General features: G+C 40.4%; 1 protein-coding gene across 2 annotated transcripts in view; it reads left to right on the forward strand.

The window, feature by feature from the left end:
• The first annotated feature begins 372 nt into the window (after positions 1–372).
• The window catches only part of NEDD4 (NEDD4 E3 ubiquitin protein ligase), a 115,542-nt gene continuing 101,372 nt past the window's right edge, over positions 373–14,542 (forward strand). For both annotated transcript variants that reach the window (XM_072962361.1, XM_072962362.1), the window contains exon 1: positions 373–534. In XM_072962361.1, the coding sequence (XP_072818462.1) occupies positions 490–534 (45 nt within the window). In that variant the 5' untranslated portion in view covers positions 373–489. The remainder of the gene's footprint in view (positions 535–14,542) is intronic.

Raw genomic sequence — 14,542 nt, forward strand, 5'->3', positions numbered from 1 at the left:
GGCTAAGATTAAGCGCCCCGGGTCGCAGGCGGCTAGTCAGAGGCCGAGTTCTGGGGCGGATCTCAGTGAGACTTGCTGAGGCGAGGCGCAGCTTGCCTTCCCAGGGGAAGGGCCGACGTGCTCCCGGCCTCCACTGCCAGCTCGGCGCAGTGCCCTGGGGCTGCCCGGGGCTGCCCGGCTCCCCGAGGCGGGCGGGTCGGCCACCACCCTCCCGGCGCGGAGGCGGGAAGCGCGCCCCCGCCGCGAGCGCCCCTCCTACCCGAGCCCCGCCACGCATGCCCTCCTACCGCGCACGCTTCCCGCGCCCCGCCCCGCCCCGCTCCCTCGCGCCACTAGCGCCGGCTGGCCGCCGGGGGCGCTGCTGAGCCCGGGGAGCGCCGCCCCCTCTTCCTCCAACTCCTCCCGCCTCCGCCCTCTCCTCCTCCTCCTCACCGCAGTTCCCACTCTGGGTGGGGGCGAGCGCGTCCGGTTTGTTGGAACCATTCGGAAATGGCAACTTGCGCGGTGGAGGTGTTCGGGCTCCCGGAGGACGAGGTGCGGGGGTCGCGGGGCCGCGGGGTTGCGGGGCGGGCTTCCCATCGCGCTGCCCATCAGTCGGACCTGAGGAGGCGGCGGCGGCCGGAGGGTGGGCTGTCAGCGCCCTCCTCCCTCTGCGCGAGCCCCGGGAGCGCGCCAGGAATCGTGGGGACCTCGGGGGCAGCCCGGCGCGCGCGGGCTGGCGGGGAGGGGGCGGTTGCTTTAGGGAGCCCCGTTTTCTTCGCGAGCCTGTGGACTCCACACCCCTCTCCTCCCTGAAGCCGCCGCCTTCCTTGTCAGCTCCCCTCAGGAAGTGATGAGGCGGGGGGCTAGGCAGCCGGCGGCGTGAGTGCGCGGGGGCTCGCGCAGCAGCCCGCCGGCCCCTTCCTGCCACCCCCCGCCAAGTGTGCGTGAGCTCCGGGGGTGGGGTGGGGCGACTTTCCCTGGAGCTTGGCATCCCGGCTGCTGATTAGCCTGCTCTGGCCGGGGCCCGTTGGGCTTAACTTTCTGAACTTTGACCTGAAGACTTCCAAGTGCATTGTCATTAGCTGTTTGGGTTTTTTTCTTTCATCTGAAATCCTTTTTAACTCCCTACCAGGAGACGGGGGTGGGCAATCAGACCGATTTTTTTAAATCTTCAATTTAGCAACAAGTGTCAAGTGTGGAAAGTTCACGCTATGTTTCACTGGTCTTCATATTTACAAAATTAAGCCAAAAGAGCGTAAACACCTTTATGAACTTCTCACAGCTCTTCAGTCAAAGTTAACTTCTGTGATTTGAGAAGGCAAAACTGTCTCTTCTCATCTGACCAACTTATTCTGGTTATTATGCCTTACGCTTATTAAAAATAGGGCCATTTGGGAAGAGCAGTTCCAGTTTAAATGAGATGTGGCTTCCCTGTGTTCTTGATGATTGTCTCAAAAATGGGAATGGGTGGGAGATGAAATGGCTATCGAGTCTAACAGAGACTCGTTCAGTTTGTGGGGAAAATGTAAGCATTCTTGTTGATTGATTAAGCTGTCAAGTGTACCTGTTATCAAGATTAGACCCAATTAACTGTAAATCCTTCAGCCTAATTTAGATTGATTGCTTAAATTTTCTAACAATGTTGTAATAGTGCCTTCTCTTAGTAATTTGGTATCTTCAAATGTCTTACAAAGTGTCTCACATTTCTCTTGAGAGTTCTTGGCTTATAAACAGCGGGCAACTTGTTGATGCAGGCACGTTATCTCAGAGTATTTTGGGAATGATTATGTGATGCAATTAGAATTTAATTTCTTAGTGGTTGCTACCAGAAGAGAAGAAAAGTGGTGGTGGAGAGTGGTGGCAGTCCCTCAGAAACAAGAGTCAGAGTGATGGCTAAAGATAATATTCTAGCTCCTGTCCCATTATTGTTCTGTGGAAGCGATCGGAGGAAAAGAATGGGGTGTTGAACCTATGAGAGCTTTCTTCTTACCAGCCTGGTCTCCCTGCTTGCTGCAGTAAGCTGTCCGATGCCGATCATCTCAAGCTGACATCCAACCGGATGAGGCTGGCCTTGGACTTTCTTTCCCTGTTGTTACTACTCAGAGGTGGGCTCTGCTGTTCCACATTTCCAGTCTTACTCCTTTCCAGCAGAGCCGATTGATCATAGACAGCATCTTGCCAGAGGTATCATTCACTACCTGTCCCTCTCTTGGTACAAATCTGTATTTTCAGTTATCTGCTTCTCACATCACTCCTCTGCCCAGCTGAGATAAAACGAATCGTGGCAGCCGGTGGGTGGTCAGTAAGCAATTGGGGCTACAGGCCAGAAACTCCACCCTTTAAACTGAGATTTTCCGGAACTGGCTGAAGGATTTGTACTTCTGGGCAATGTCCCAGAGTGGGGCCCTCTCTGGGATGGGGGTCCCAGGTGTCAGTCTCATGACTCGAATTTCCTTCCAGCTCCCTCTGTTCCGTTTGTCCACGCTGAGGAAGAGAGTGAGATAGAAAGATAAGAGCCGGAATGATGAAGTGTCGTCTTCCACTTCTTCCATTGTAATTTGGGCTATTCATCATCAACTGACGTTTTTTAGGTGTCTGTTCTGTGTCATGCAGTATGCTAGGGGACCAGGGACACAGAGAGAGAAAAACGGCGTCCGCCTGTTTTGTGAGGGGCTCATAGTCTCGTGGGAAAGACAAAAATCACTTGTTTCCTGGTAGAGATTGCCATCTCATCACTATCCCTGGCCATTAATTTTCTGGTCCATCACAGAAGTAAAAGAGGGCTTAGAAAAGCCGCCCTCCCTACCTTTTTTAAAGAGGAAAAACATTGCAGCTGTGTCATTTTCTATCACAGACTAGTCTGAGATGAGGCAGCCTTTTGCTATTGACTGAAAGTGAGATAGCTCTTCTATTACAGCAAGAAATGATGATTCTTATTTTAAATTTGAAACTGAAACAAGGAAGAAAATGAATAGACGTGGGATAGAAGATGGTGAGAGAATTGTAATTTAACCAGTATGTGCTGAATAGCCTCTGAGTCACACTGTGGGAACACACTAGTATTGAAGTATGCAGAAATTTAGGTTGTCATAGCTCTCTGTCACTTATCAGTGAGTTTTTGCTCTTTGTCCACATACACGTGTCTTTCAGGAGACATGATCCTGGCTCTACATACAGAATTTTGCCATTAAAGCAAACAAACTGAGCGAGTGATATGCTATAATTTGTACCAAATTTGCTCTGCCAGCCTATTGGGATCAACAGTAGAGGATAACTCTCACTCATCTGTGACGAAGAGTGTAGTAGATACAGGGTAGAAGCACCTTGTTTCCCAAATTCTTTTGCACTTAAAATTCTGGAAAGGGGGTATGGAATAGGTTTCCCAGTTAGGTGTGCCTAGTTGAGGGAAGGTGGAAATGAAATGGGGCGGAAATTCTTTTTTTTTTTTCTTGTTCTTTTCCTGTTGGCAAGTTTGGTCATGTAGACATTGAGTTTTTCTGCACAAGTGTTTCAGTATCTGGTAACTTGTCTTACGAGTATGGATAGGAAGTTACAGAAGTAGTGGTGGTGGCAGCTTTCTGGTGTCGAGATTGGGTATGTTGTTAAAGTCAACAGATCTGGTGGTGGCTCTGTCCTGATTCCCTACCTTTCTGCCTTGGGCACAGGTGGCAGCTTCCAGGGTAGGCCAGTTCTGAGGTGTTCTAGGTCCTCTGGAGGCACACCCTACAGCCTACAGCCTGCCCCTCCAGCTTGTCTAATGATTTTGGAAGCACCTAATTCCCTATATGAGCTCCTTTCCTCTTTAACCATCTGGAGTCATTTCTGTTTCCTACAACTGAAACCTGGGAAAGAAGGAAGGAAATAAAGAGGAAAGGGTTGAGTCTCCACTGCCAGTTTGAGAGTACAATTTGCACATACAGAAGAATGGATGCCTCTGATGGTGACAGCTGCAACAATGCATAAACAGCAGGGTAACTGGGAAGTGCATATTCTGATGCTTCTAGACCCACTAACACCAAGGGGAAGCAGACCCTGCCTGCCCTGGCATCATACCGAGCCTGGGAACAAAGTTCCCAAACCTCTGTTCACTGCGCTCAAAGGAGAAGCACAGTGTGCACAGCAGCTGCATCTGTATCTGACCCAGTCTTTCACGTGTTGTTTTTGCCATCACTGCTTTTCTGCAACTCTCTGATTCCAGCAGCATTCTGAAGTATTTTTCGCGGGTTTCCATGGGAACAAAGAAGTAGATAAATATAGTTCATTTTTAATAATTTGCTTTTTCATCATTTTAAATGAATAGAAAAATTGGAAGTACAACACAAAGAACGCCAAAGCCTCTGAAGCAGGTTCTTCACCTGTTGATATTTCACAATTGGTCTGTAACCCTTTTTGCCATTTTCATTGGTCTTTTTTTTGAACCATTTGAGGGCAAACTGCAGACATGATTCCCCATCGCCACTGAATACTCTAGTGTCTATTTTTCAAAAGCAAGAAGACTTTTATACATAACAGCCATCCAACCCTCTAAGCCAGGAAATCAACATTGTTGGAACACTTACCATCCAATCCAGACGTCCCATTCAGTTTTTGACAAGTGTTCTGATAATTTCCCTTTTTCCTTTCCTGTCCAAGATCCCATCTAGGAGGGAGCACACATCGCATGTACTTGTCATGTCTTTTCAGTCTTTTCTCATCCGTGTCAGCTCCTCAGTCTTTCTTATCTTTGGCAGTTTTAAGGAGTCCAGGCTGTACAACCTGTAAGATGTTACTCAGCCTGGATCTGTTTCCTATTTCCTCATGATCATGTCAAGGCCACACTTTTTTGAGTGGGAATCATGGGGATGGTGCTGTGTTCTTCTCAGTATGTCACATCTGGGGGTACAGAATTTTGGCTTGTCTCATCACCATGGACGATAACCTTGATTGCCTGGTAATTTTGGTGTCTGCCAGGTTTCTTCTTGGTAATGTCACCATTTTCCCTTTATATTTGGTGGGGACATAGTCAGAGATTATGCCAGTGTCCTCTCATTCATCAGCTCTCCATCCACCAGCTTTAGTGTCCACTGATGACTTCCACCTGAATCAAATGCTACTGTCTTTTACTTCCATCTTGGCATTCTGTGTAAGAGCCTTCCCTTTCTCCTCCATTTGTTTGTCCATTTGTTTAGTTATATCAGACTTGTGCAGTCCCACCTCATTCAGTAAGTTGTAATTAATTGCTATCATTGAATATTTTATGGTTCAGATTATCTCAGTTTGACCAGTGGAAGCCATTTCAGGGAGGTTCCTGTGTTCTTGGGACAGGTCTTCATCATTCTTTGAAATTCCTTATTACTTTTCAGGCGGAAGATGCTCCTCTTGTATTTTGCCTGGGCCAGCACTGTCTGGAATCAGCCATTTCTCCTAGGAACATGGTTTACATTTAGTAGTAAGTGGTTTTTGGAAGCCAAGATCAGGGTGCATGGTATGCTCATTGCTACTGGATGTCATTTCTCTTCAGTGGTTTCAGCAAAGAGAGTTAACAAGTGTTTGTGTACTGTACACATATACATATATAAGTGAACACATAAATCTATAGCTATTTCTGTATCAATCTGTATACATATATTTGAAAATCATTAATTCATACCAAGTTTCCAATTCAGATCTAATACATCAGGGTTCTTTCTTCTCTAACAATGAAAATTCTGACTTTCATTATCTTCTTTATATTCACTTATTTGCTCAATCCATGTACTTATGTTTTTGGTGTGACTGTTTTCCCAGTCGTGCAGGTATCGCCTCTGTTTGCCTCTTCTGTTTCCTACTTTCAGCTCCTTGCATCCTTGGGTGCCAGTGGGAGTACTGCTGTCGCATCTCCATGCACCACTCTCTCCCTGTCCTCTGAGTCCCAGGCCAGCGGGCATGCTACTGAAGCCTCTGTGTATGGCACCTCCCCCTTCCCTCAGTGCTCCATGCTGGTGAGCACGCTGACCATGCACCTCCATGAGACTCCCCCTCCCCACAAACTCTGCCTGAAGTAGCCCAGCCATTGACCCTTCTGCTCCAGGAAGAAAATAGAAGAGAAGGGAGTATTTTTTTTTTTTACGGTTAACTATTAGCAATTCATATATCACACAAGAATAGAATCCTGGAGGCACCTTTATAATACATCATTCAGGGTGAGCAGCGGTATAGAAAGTGGAATTTGCCTAGGTTAAAATTCTGGCCCTGTCACTTACAGGTTATTTGGCATAATTTTGTGACATCTGTCAGAGTGGGGTATTTAAATCAACTGATGCTCCTATCTCCTGGCTATATCTGATATTAAGAATATTCTGCAGTGCCTAGAGACATGTAAGATTGCTGATTTGAATTGCTAAACCCACTGTTCTACTGATTCGATGTTACTGATCTCTTCCTTCTCAAAGCTTCCATTTAGTCTGGCTGCCTTCTCAACCCTGTCAGAGTTTTAAGTGGATAAATAAGTGGAGAGGGTAGGAGGTTGGCAGATAGATGCCGGGAGAAAGACACAGCACAAACAAATGGAAATAAGTTTTGATAAGGGTTTTGTGGAATAAATGTCTGTAGCCCAACATTAGAGCCTTGTGACCTGACCCAGATGTCTGGCTTTCCCCGTGTGAGACATGTTGGGATGAAGAAGAAAGTAACGTAAACAGTCATGTCAGTGCTTATAGATGCTTTAATGAAAATGTCCTCCTTCAGAGTAAGAGTCAGTTGAAATATCATCATAGCTGCCTTTAACCGAATGCTTGCTATTTGCTGGGTTCCAGGTTCTGTGTTCTCATACTTTAGCTGTAATTGTCACAACAGTTTTGCAAAAGCAGTTGGTATTATCCCCATTTTATGGATAGGAAATCTGAGATTGCTCAGGGACTTACTCCCAGAAGGTAGTGTATCTGGAATTGAAACCCAGAACCCTTTAGTACCAAAGGTATGGTCTTTCCATTGCCCTGCCGCAAATAGTTGCTCAAGTAAAAGAATTGAACAGAATAGTTTTTTTTTCTCAGGAAGATGATGAATGGAGCATGTGCAGAATTCATTTGTAACTGGTCTTACGTTCTTCCATATCTTCTGCCTATTTTTGTTAGAACTTTTAGGTGGACCTCCGAAGTGCCTGAATTCTGTATTTGCTTAACAAATATTTGTTGAACACCTGCTATGTGTAAGGCACTTGAGTCAGGCCATGAGGTTATAGTGGTGGACAACAGATTTTACTGAATTTATAGCCTGGAGGGAGAGAGGAACATTAAATATATAATCACACACTAATGTTGTTATAAATGTTATGAAGGAAAAGGAGTATAAGATGAAAGTATTTAACAGAAGAAAGTGAATTAATCTTGTATGGAGGAAGGGAGAGAGTGTGAGGAAAGGCTGAGGACATAAAGATGAATAGAAGTTACCTAGGAGGGCAAGAAAGCCTTCCAGGTAAATAGAACTGTGTGCAAGAGATGAAATGGACAAGAACACAGAGAAGGCTCCAGTGTTGGAGAAAGACGGTTGGTGTCAGGAAAAGAATCTGGAGAGGAAAGGAAAGCAGAATCTGGTCAGGTGGGGCCTGAAGACTGTTTATTAAGGATTTTGAATTGGATCCCAAGTGGAAGGGAAACTCCCTAAATGCCTACATGAGCCTACACACACACACACACACCACACACACACACACACACACACACACACACACCCATCATCCTCATCATTAACATTGTTACTATTTTTTTCATAAATTTTTTCCCTCATGTATTTAACATTTTCTTTGCATGTTTTATCTTCATTTCTTCCTGCATCTCTGGCTTTCCATCTGGGATGACCTTTTCTCTGCCTGAAGTACATTCTGTAGAATTTCTTTCAGTGACTGTTTCCTGGTAATAAACTTTGCTGGTTTTTGTTTTTGTCTGAAAATATCTTTATTTCACTTTTTTTCCAGACAGAAGGAGGAAGGAGTACAGTTAGTGAATTGCACAGATCTTAATGTACAATTTGATGTACAGTGGTTTTCAACAAAATCTATAGCTAACAACCCAATTAAGATACAGCCTATTTCCATTACTCCGGAGTGTTTCCTTGGGTCCTCTTCCACTCGCCTCTCCTCCTTCAGTCTTCCTAGGCAACTTTTTAAATTGCCATGGATTCATTTTTCCAGTTCTGGAACTTTATATAAGTGAAATCATACAGTATGTACTTTTTTGTGTCTGACTTCTTTTGTTTAATATAATGTTTTTCAAAGTAGTCATGTGGTTGTTTATATCAGTAGCTCATTCTTTTTATTGCTGAGTCGTATTCCATTGTTGCAATTTTCCAGATGTTTATCCATTTCTCCTTTTGATGGACACTTCAGTTGTTTCCAGGTTTGGGCAGTTATAAAGAAACCTACTATGAACATTCATCTACAGATCTTTTTTGTGGAAATTATGTTTTCGACAAATACAGGATATCAACTTGATGTGTTTCCTTTCAGAGATATTTTGTGTATAAATAAGCATATATATGGTGCTGCCATATTTAAAGGTAGTGTTAAAATGTAAGGTAATGATGAGTTGCTTTTTTGGAAGTTTTGTTGTACTGACTGAATAAAAAAGTTGCAGTTTTAAAATGAGGAATACTCTTGCATCTGCGCTAATTAACTACAGCACTTCCCTTCCTTATACTCACGCTCTTTTCCTGTGGTTCTAAATTTTAGTATCCTTCACAATTACCTGGAGAGTTTGTTAAATCAGACTGTTTTCAGAAGTGCTAGAGCTTTAGAGGACATTTAGTAACCTCTCGGCTGAAGACCATTTTCCATCTCTTTCCAAGGGTCTAAAGCTGTCCCCACCACAGAGTGTCTGATGCAGTAGGTTCAGGGCCTGAAAATTTGAGTTTCTAACAAATTCCCATGTGATGCTCATACTACTGGTTCAGGGAATAGACTTTGAGAATCACTACTCTCTCCTATATCTAAGAATTCTGGGTATTTTAATGTATTGTGGTTATTCCTGCGGAAACTCCAGAGGAATTTTGACCATCCATAGCAAATACATAGCAATCATATATATACTCCACCTTTACTAGGGTGGCTCTGATTTCGTTTAGTTTTCAGTAAAGGTGATCTAACATTTATGTTTTTGTAAAACGTTTCAGGTAAATTTACACACCAGAGGAAGAAAACTGCCATCAAACCTTAGGTTCCAGTATTAATTTGGAAGATATGGTTATCTTAAGTTATATAGCATTTATTGCTTAAAAAAATTTTTTTAAAAATGCATCCCTTCCTCCCACCCTAGCAATTTTTTTAAGTATTTAGTATTTATATTATTGCACTTTGTAATTACACTATTATTCACATCTGAACCATCATACCATATTTATGATTATTTACCATTTATTGTTTGCTTTCGTTTTCCATATAGCTATCACAAATTAAATTGCAAACTGAAAGAGCTTTGAAACTACTCAGTGTGTTTCTATGCATGCGTGTATGCTTGCTCTCACACACACACACACACACACACACACACACACCCTATATATAATGAATGCTATCCAGTCCCTTCTCTGCATACTTGTTGGAGATAGCCTCTGCTACATTACATTCCGTATGAACTGCCTGCACGCTACACCTGTTGGATAGGCGTTATCTGCAGGATTCCACTTGCCATCATTGTGAGAATTCTCTGGATCGCTTTTCTGTGTTGGATCCACTGTTTCCTTAATTTCTTGTCTTCTTTTTCCCAATTTTTCCCTCATTGGCTGACATATGCCCTCTGTATGAGTGGGCAGTACTGTTGACTAGAGTATTTCACAGTAGGATGATCTGAACCTCCCATTTCTTTGTGGGATTCTCACATTGAGTATTTGCCCCCCTGCCCCCCTCAGTATCCTCAGAAAGAAGTCTTCTGATCTTTTGTTTGGTGGGTGTAGGTCAGGCAGCCAGTTCTTTTGGACCTAAGTAGGGAAGGGGGCTGAGGGCTCACTGTTTGTGCAGACTTTCCCTCACTTTTAATTTGGTACCTTATTCCTACTTGCAGCTACTTCAGAAAAGTGTTGTTAATCAAGAATTTATCAGCCCCTATTGTGTCCCAGCTATTCTGCTGGTTCCTATAGAAGATACAAAGATAACAAAAAGATGTTTCTTGGGCTTCAAAAATCTCACAATTTTAATAGTGGAGAAAAGCATCTAGCTTATTGCCTCAGATTCAAGATAGCAGGTAGTTGATGCTACATGATTGAGTCTCTTGCAAAGAGAAGGGGTTTGACATGAGTCAAGGCTTTTAGAAAAGATGGCATTTGGACTTTGAAGAAAGGACAGAACTTTTTTTATGAAAAAAATTTTACTTTGTAAAAAGTTTAAGAAGTAAAACAAAACCTTCATCATCTCATTATTGAGTAGCTATTTTCTTTGTTCCATATTTCTTTCCAGTCTTTATCCATCTGCATGCCTGTTTTACAGAATTATCACAGAATAGATGTCATTCTGTATCCTGATTTTTTCAATTAACATTATAATTACTTTCTGTCAATAAATAATATTAATAATTATATTTTTAATGATTTCTAAGGAATCTGCTCAGACAATGTAGGACTTTACACTGAAGGGGTAGGGGATGGGGAAGAATACACCAGGCAGAGGGGATCAAGTATAAAAACTCAGAGGGAAGTAAACACAGGATATATCTTTTTAAAAAAGTAGACTAGTGGGGTGGGCAATGGAAGGAGGGGAGAAGGATGAAAGGAGTAACAGAAATTCTCCCAAGACCTGTGAGAGGTAGAAAGACTTAAAGCTCTGCCTTTCCTATTTCTGGTTTTTTAAGGGGTGGAGTTGACAGAAGATTAAGGAGCAGTTAGTAGCTCTTTTCATGAATTGTAGAGAAAATTTCAGCCCTTGGAAAGCAGCTTTTAATTACTGAAGCCGCCTGCATAGATAACACATTACCATTGTGTTTCTCCCTGTCATAGAGAAAAGCCACACAGCTTGGCCTACAATTTACAACCTTTCCATTTCACTTTCAAAACCCAACAAAGCTCTCTTAGGAGTGGAAGGAGAAAGTTCCAGCTTTAGTACAGAGCTCTGGTCTGTTTGAGGATAATGTCTCCGTTTTGATTAAGGAAAAGATGTTTAATTTTTTGTTTCTTTTTGACTCACTAAGTACTCCTCAGATTTCTGTTAATAGTACTTTTAGCATCAGGATTCTGAAATTACTGAAGAGCTATGTCTCTAGTTGCAGTATTAATGTTCTCCATCATTTTCAAAGATGATGTGAGATACGATCTCTGTTTATGCATGTGGTTGAAGGGACCAGTTTGGACAATTTTCTAGCATAAATTTACAAAATGAAGCTAAATGAATGCAAATATGAAAATAAGTGGCATTTCTTACTTAATTTTCTGAAAGACTCTTAAATCAGTGTAAGTTTACATCATGTAACCACAGCATCTAAAGTAAATCATTCTCATTTTTGTGGTGGAAAATGTAAGGATAAGGCTTAGAAGTTAAATGTCTGTGCCTTTGAGTAAGCTAGTCCCTGAAATTGTTTTTAATTAATGCCTGTTGCCTTTTCCTCCAGGAGACTTCTAGGGGATAGTTGCAGTGGAGTATAGTAGTGTGGATGGTTTTTAAATCAGGAGCGTCACAATTATGGATTAACTCTTTTAGAAGAGTATAATAATTTCTTTCCTCAGCTAAGGTCATGTACAAATTATAAACACTTGTCTGCACTTAGAAAGAAGGTTATCAAATAACATTAGTTGCTGAGGGCACTTTTGTTTTTATGATAACAACTTTTATTGTATTTTTTTTAATTGAAGTATAGTCAGTTTATTGTGTGTCAGTTTCTGGTGTACAGCATGATGTTTCAGTCATACATATATTTGTTTTCATATTCGTATTTATTATAGGTTACTAGAAGATACTGAATATAGTTCCCTTTTGATTATGCTTTACCACTTGAAAAAGTTTGTATTTGTTTATGAAGTCATCACAGAGAAGATTTCTAATTTTCAGAATCAGTTTTGGAGATTAGTACCTACTTAATAAAGTATAGCCTCTTCCCAGTCAACTGATATAGGAGAATTTGGCTGTTACGGCCAATAGTGTATTTTAATTGGCCTGATTATTCAGTGACTTTCCAGGAAAAAATGGTAGTTTCATAAATCTCTTCAGATTTTGGGGAATCAATCCCTGTAGAAAACTGAAATTTCAGCATATGTTTTCCTCTCTGATTTTCAAATCTATTTTTATTTGATATTTGAGGATTTCCCTTCTTTCTTGCAAGATCAGCAATGTATTTAATTATATTTGGTGATGGTGGAAAGTTGTATTTTATCTGGCATCACTAGTCAAGAATTTTTGTGTTATCTGAATTTGTCATCTGGGCTTTGGAGCTCATAGAATATTTCTGTTATCATATTTCATTGAAACCTCCAGAAACAAGGGAGGTTCTAAGTATTTAGAAATGGAAGAAGATTGCGATCAATACCCTATGATACGTATATTTCCCCTACCCAGACCTCTCCTCAGAAAGGAATACGATCTACTACTTGTTAATGGAATAATTTTACTATTTTTAAAAATTTTATACAGCTTTTAATGGTTACTCTCCATTTACAGTTATTACAAAATACTGCCTATATTCCCCATGTTGTAGAATACATCACTGAGCCTATCTTATACCCAATAGTTTATGCCCCCCACTCCCCTACTCCTATGATTTCCCCCGCCCCCTCCCCTGGTAACCACTGGTTTGTTCTCTATATTTGTAAGTCTCCTTCTTTTTTATTTTGTTCACTAGTTTGTTGTATTTTTTAGGTTCTATGTATAAGTGATACCATACAGCATTTGTCTTTCTCTGTTTGACTTATTTCACTTAGCATGTGCCCTCCAGGTCCATCCATACTGCAGCAAATGGCAAAATTTCATTCTTTTAAACGGCTGAGTAGTATTCCATGGTATATAATACATACTACATCTTTATCTATTCACCTGGCTGATGGAATAATTTTAGAACAGAATCAGGTTGCTCTCTGTTGGGCAATCTTTATTTCACATTTGTTGATCTTATAAATGCTACTGTGAATGCTGTTGCACTTATGGCCTTGTGTACATGAGTGAGAGTTTATCTAGGGGATATATCTAAAAGTGCAATTCCTGGGTTATTGATTTAGAACTTCAGTAGATATTGACAAATATCTCTTCAAAATGATTCTTTAGTTTATATTCCCACCAACAGTGTTTTAGAGTTCTCTCTTAATATTAGTGAAATTGAGGATCTTTTCATGTGTTTATTGGCCATTCTCTGTGATTTCTAGTATTTTGTTATTTAAATCTCACTTATTGGCTTTTAATCATAATTTGTCAGTGGTATGTATTTTAGATATTTCCACCCTATTTGTCCCTTTGTTTTTTCATTTTGCTCATGGCATCTTTTCTCATACAAAAGAGACATAATTTTAGTGTCAAACCTAACAACTTTTTCCACTAGGGTTTGTATTTTTTTTTTTAATCCTTTTCTACTCCAGTGATAAAAAGATTTTAAAATAGCTTATGAAATTTTGAAAGTTTTCTTTTCCACTTTTAGAATTTAATGCAAATGGAATTTGGTTTTATATATAGTATAAGATAGTGATCAAATATTATTGTCTAGTTCTTTACTCATTTTCACTCTCTCTTATGAACTTTAGAATCATTTGTTAAGATATATGAAATAATTCAGTGAGGGGAATTGAAATTGTATTGAATTTATAAGTTATTTTGGAGAAAGTAGATAATAAATAGTTCCATCCATGAACACAGTAAATTTCTTCATTTGTATATGTTTTCTTTATTTTCTTCAGTAATTTACAAATTTTATCCTTTATAAAGTTTTTTTGACATTTTTTATTAATTTTATGTCTCTGTATCTAACAGTTTTGCTTACTTGTTAATTTTTGAAGTATGTATTCTGTTTTATAGTATTTTTACCCAGCTTTTTATTTTGAACATTTTTAAATTTAGGGAGCAGTAAGTAAAAGTATAATGAGCACCTAATCAGCTAGATCGATGGATTGGTAATTTTTTGCTAATTTCCCTTTTTTCTATACACACACACACCCTCATGTTTAAATTTTTATTTGCTGAGCCATTTAAGAGTAAGTTGCCAACTTTATCATACTTTAGCCTTAAATACTTCAATATGTAGCCCTTAAAAGTAAGATATTCTTATATAAAACCTCATAATAGTATTATTATGCCCAGAAATTTAATGTTTCATATGCTACAATATTAATACATTATAGTTTTATTTAATATATGGTTTAGTGAGTGGGATTTTAAAAATAATTACTTGTCTAAATAGTTATTACAAATGAGCTCTTAATCTTGTGTTGTTCATGTACAGAGCAACAATGATAAATTCATATCAGTTCCAATAATTTGGCTTTAGATTCTTTTGGAAGCAGTGATAAACTCATACTTACTGTGATGATTTGACTATAGTTTTTTTGGCTTTTTTTTGTAGATCATCAAGTCATTACAAAAAATAATATGGTTTTCATTTTCTTTTCTATAACTTTTAATCAAATTAACTCCTGAAAAAGATTCTTC

Source organism: Vicugna pacos, chromosome 6 (genome assembly GCF_048564905.1).
Source record: "Vicugna pacos chromosome 6, VicPac4, whole genome shotgun sequence".
Taxonomy (NCBI): Eukaryota; Metazoa; Chordata; class Mammalia; order Artiodactyla; family Camelidae; genus Vicugna; species Vicugna pacos.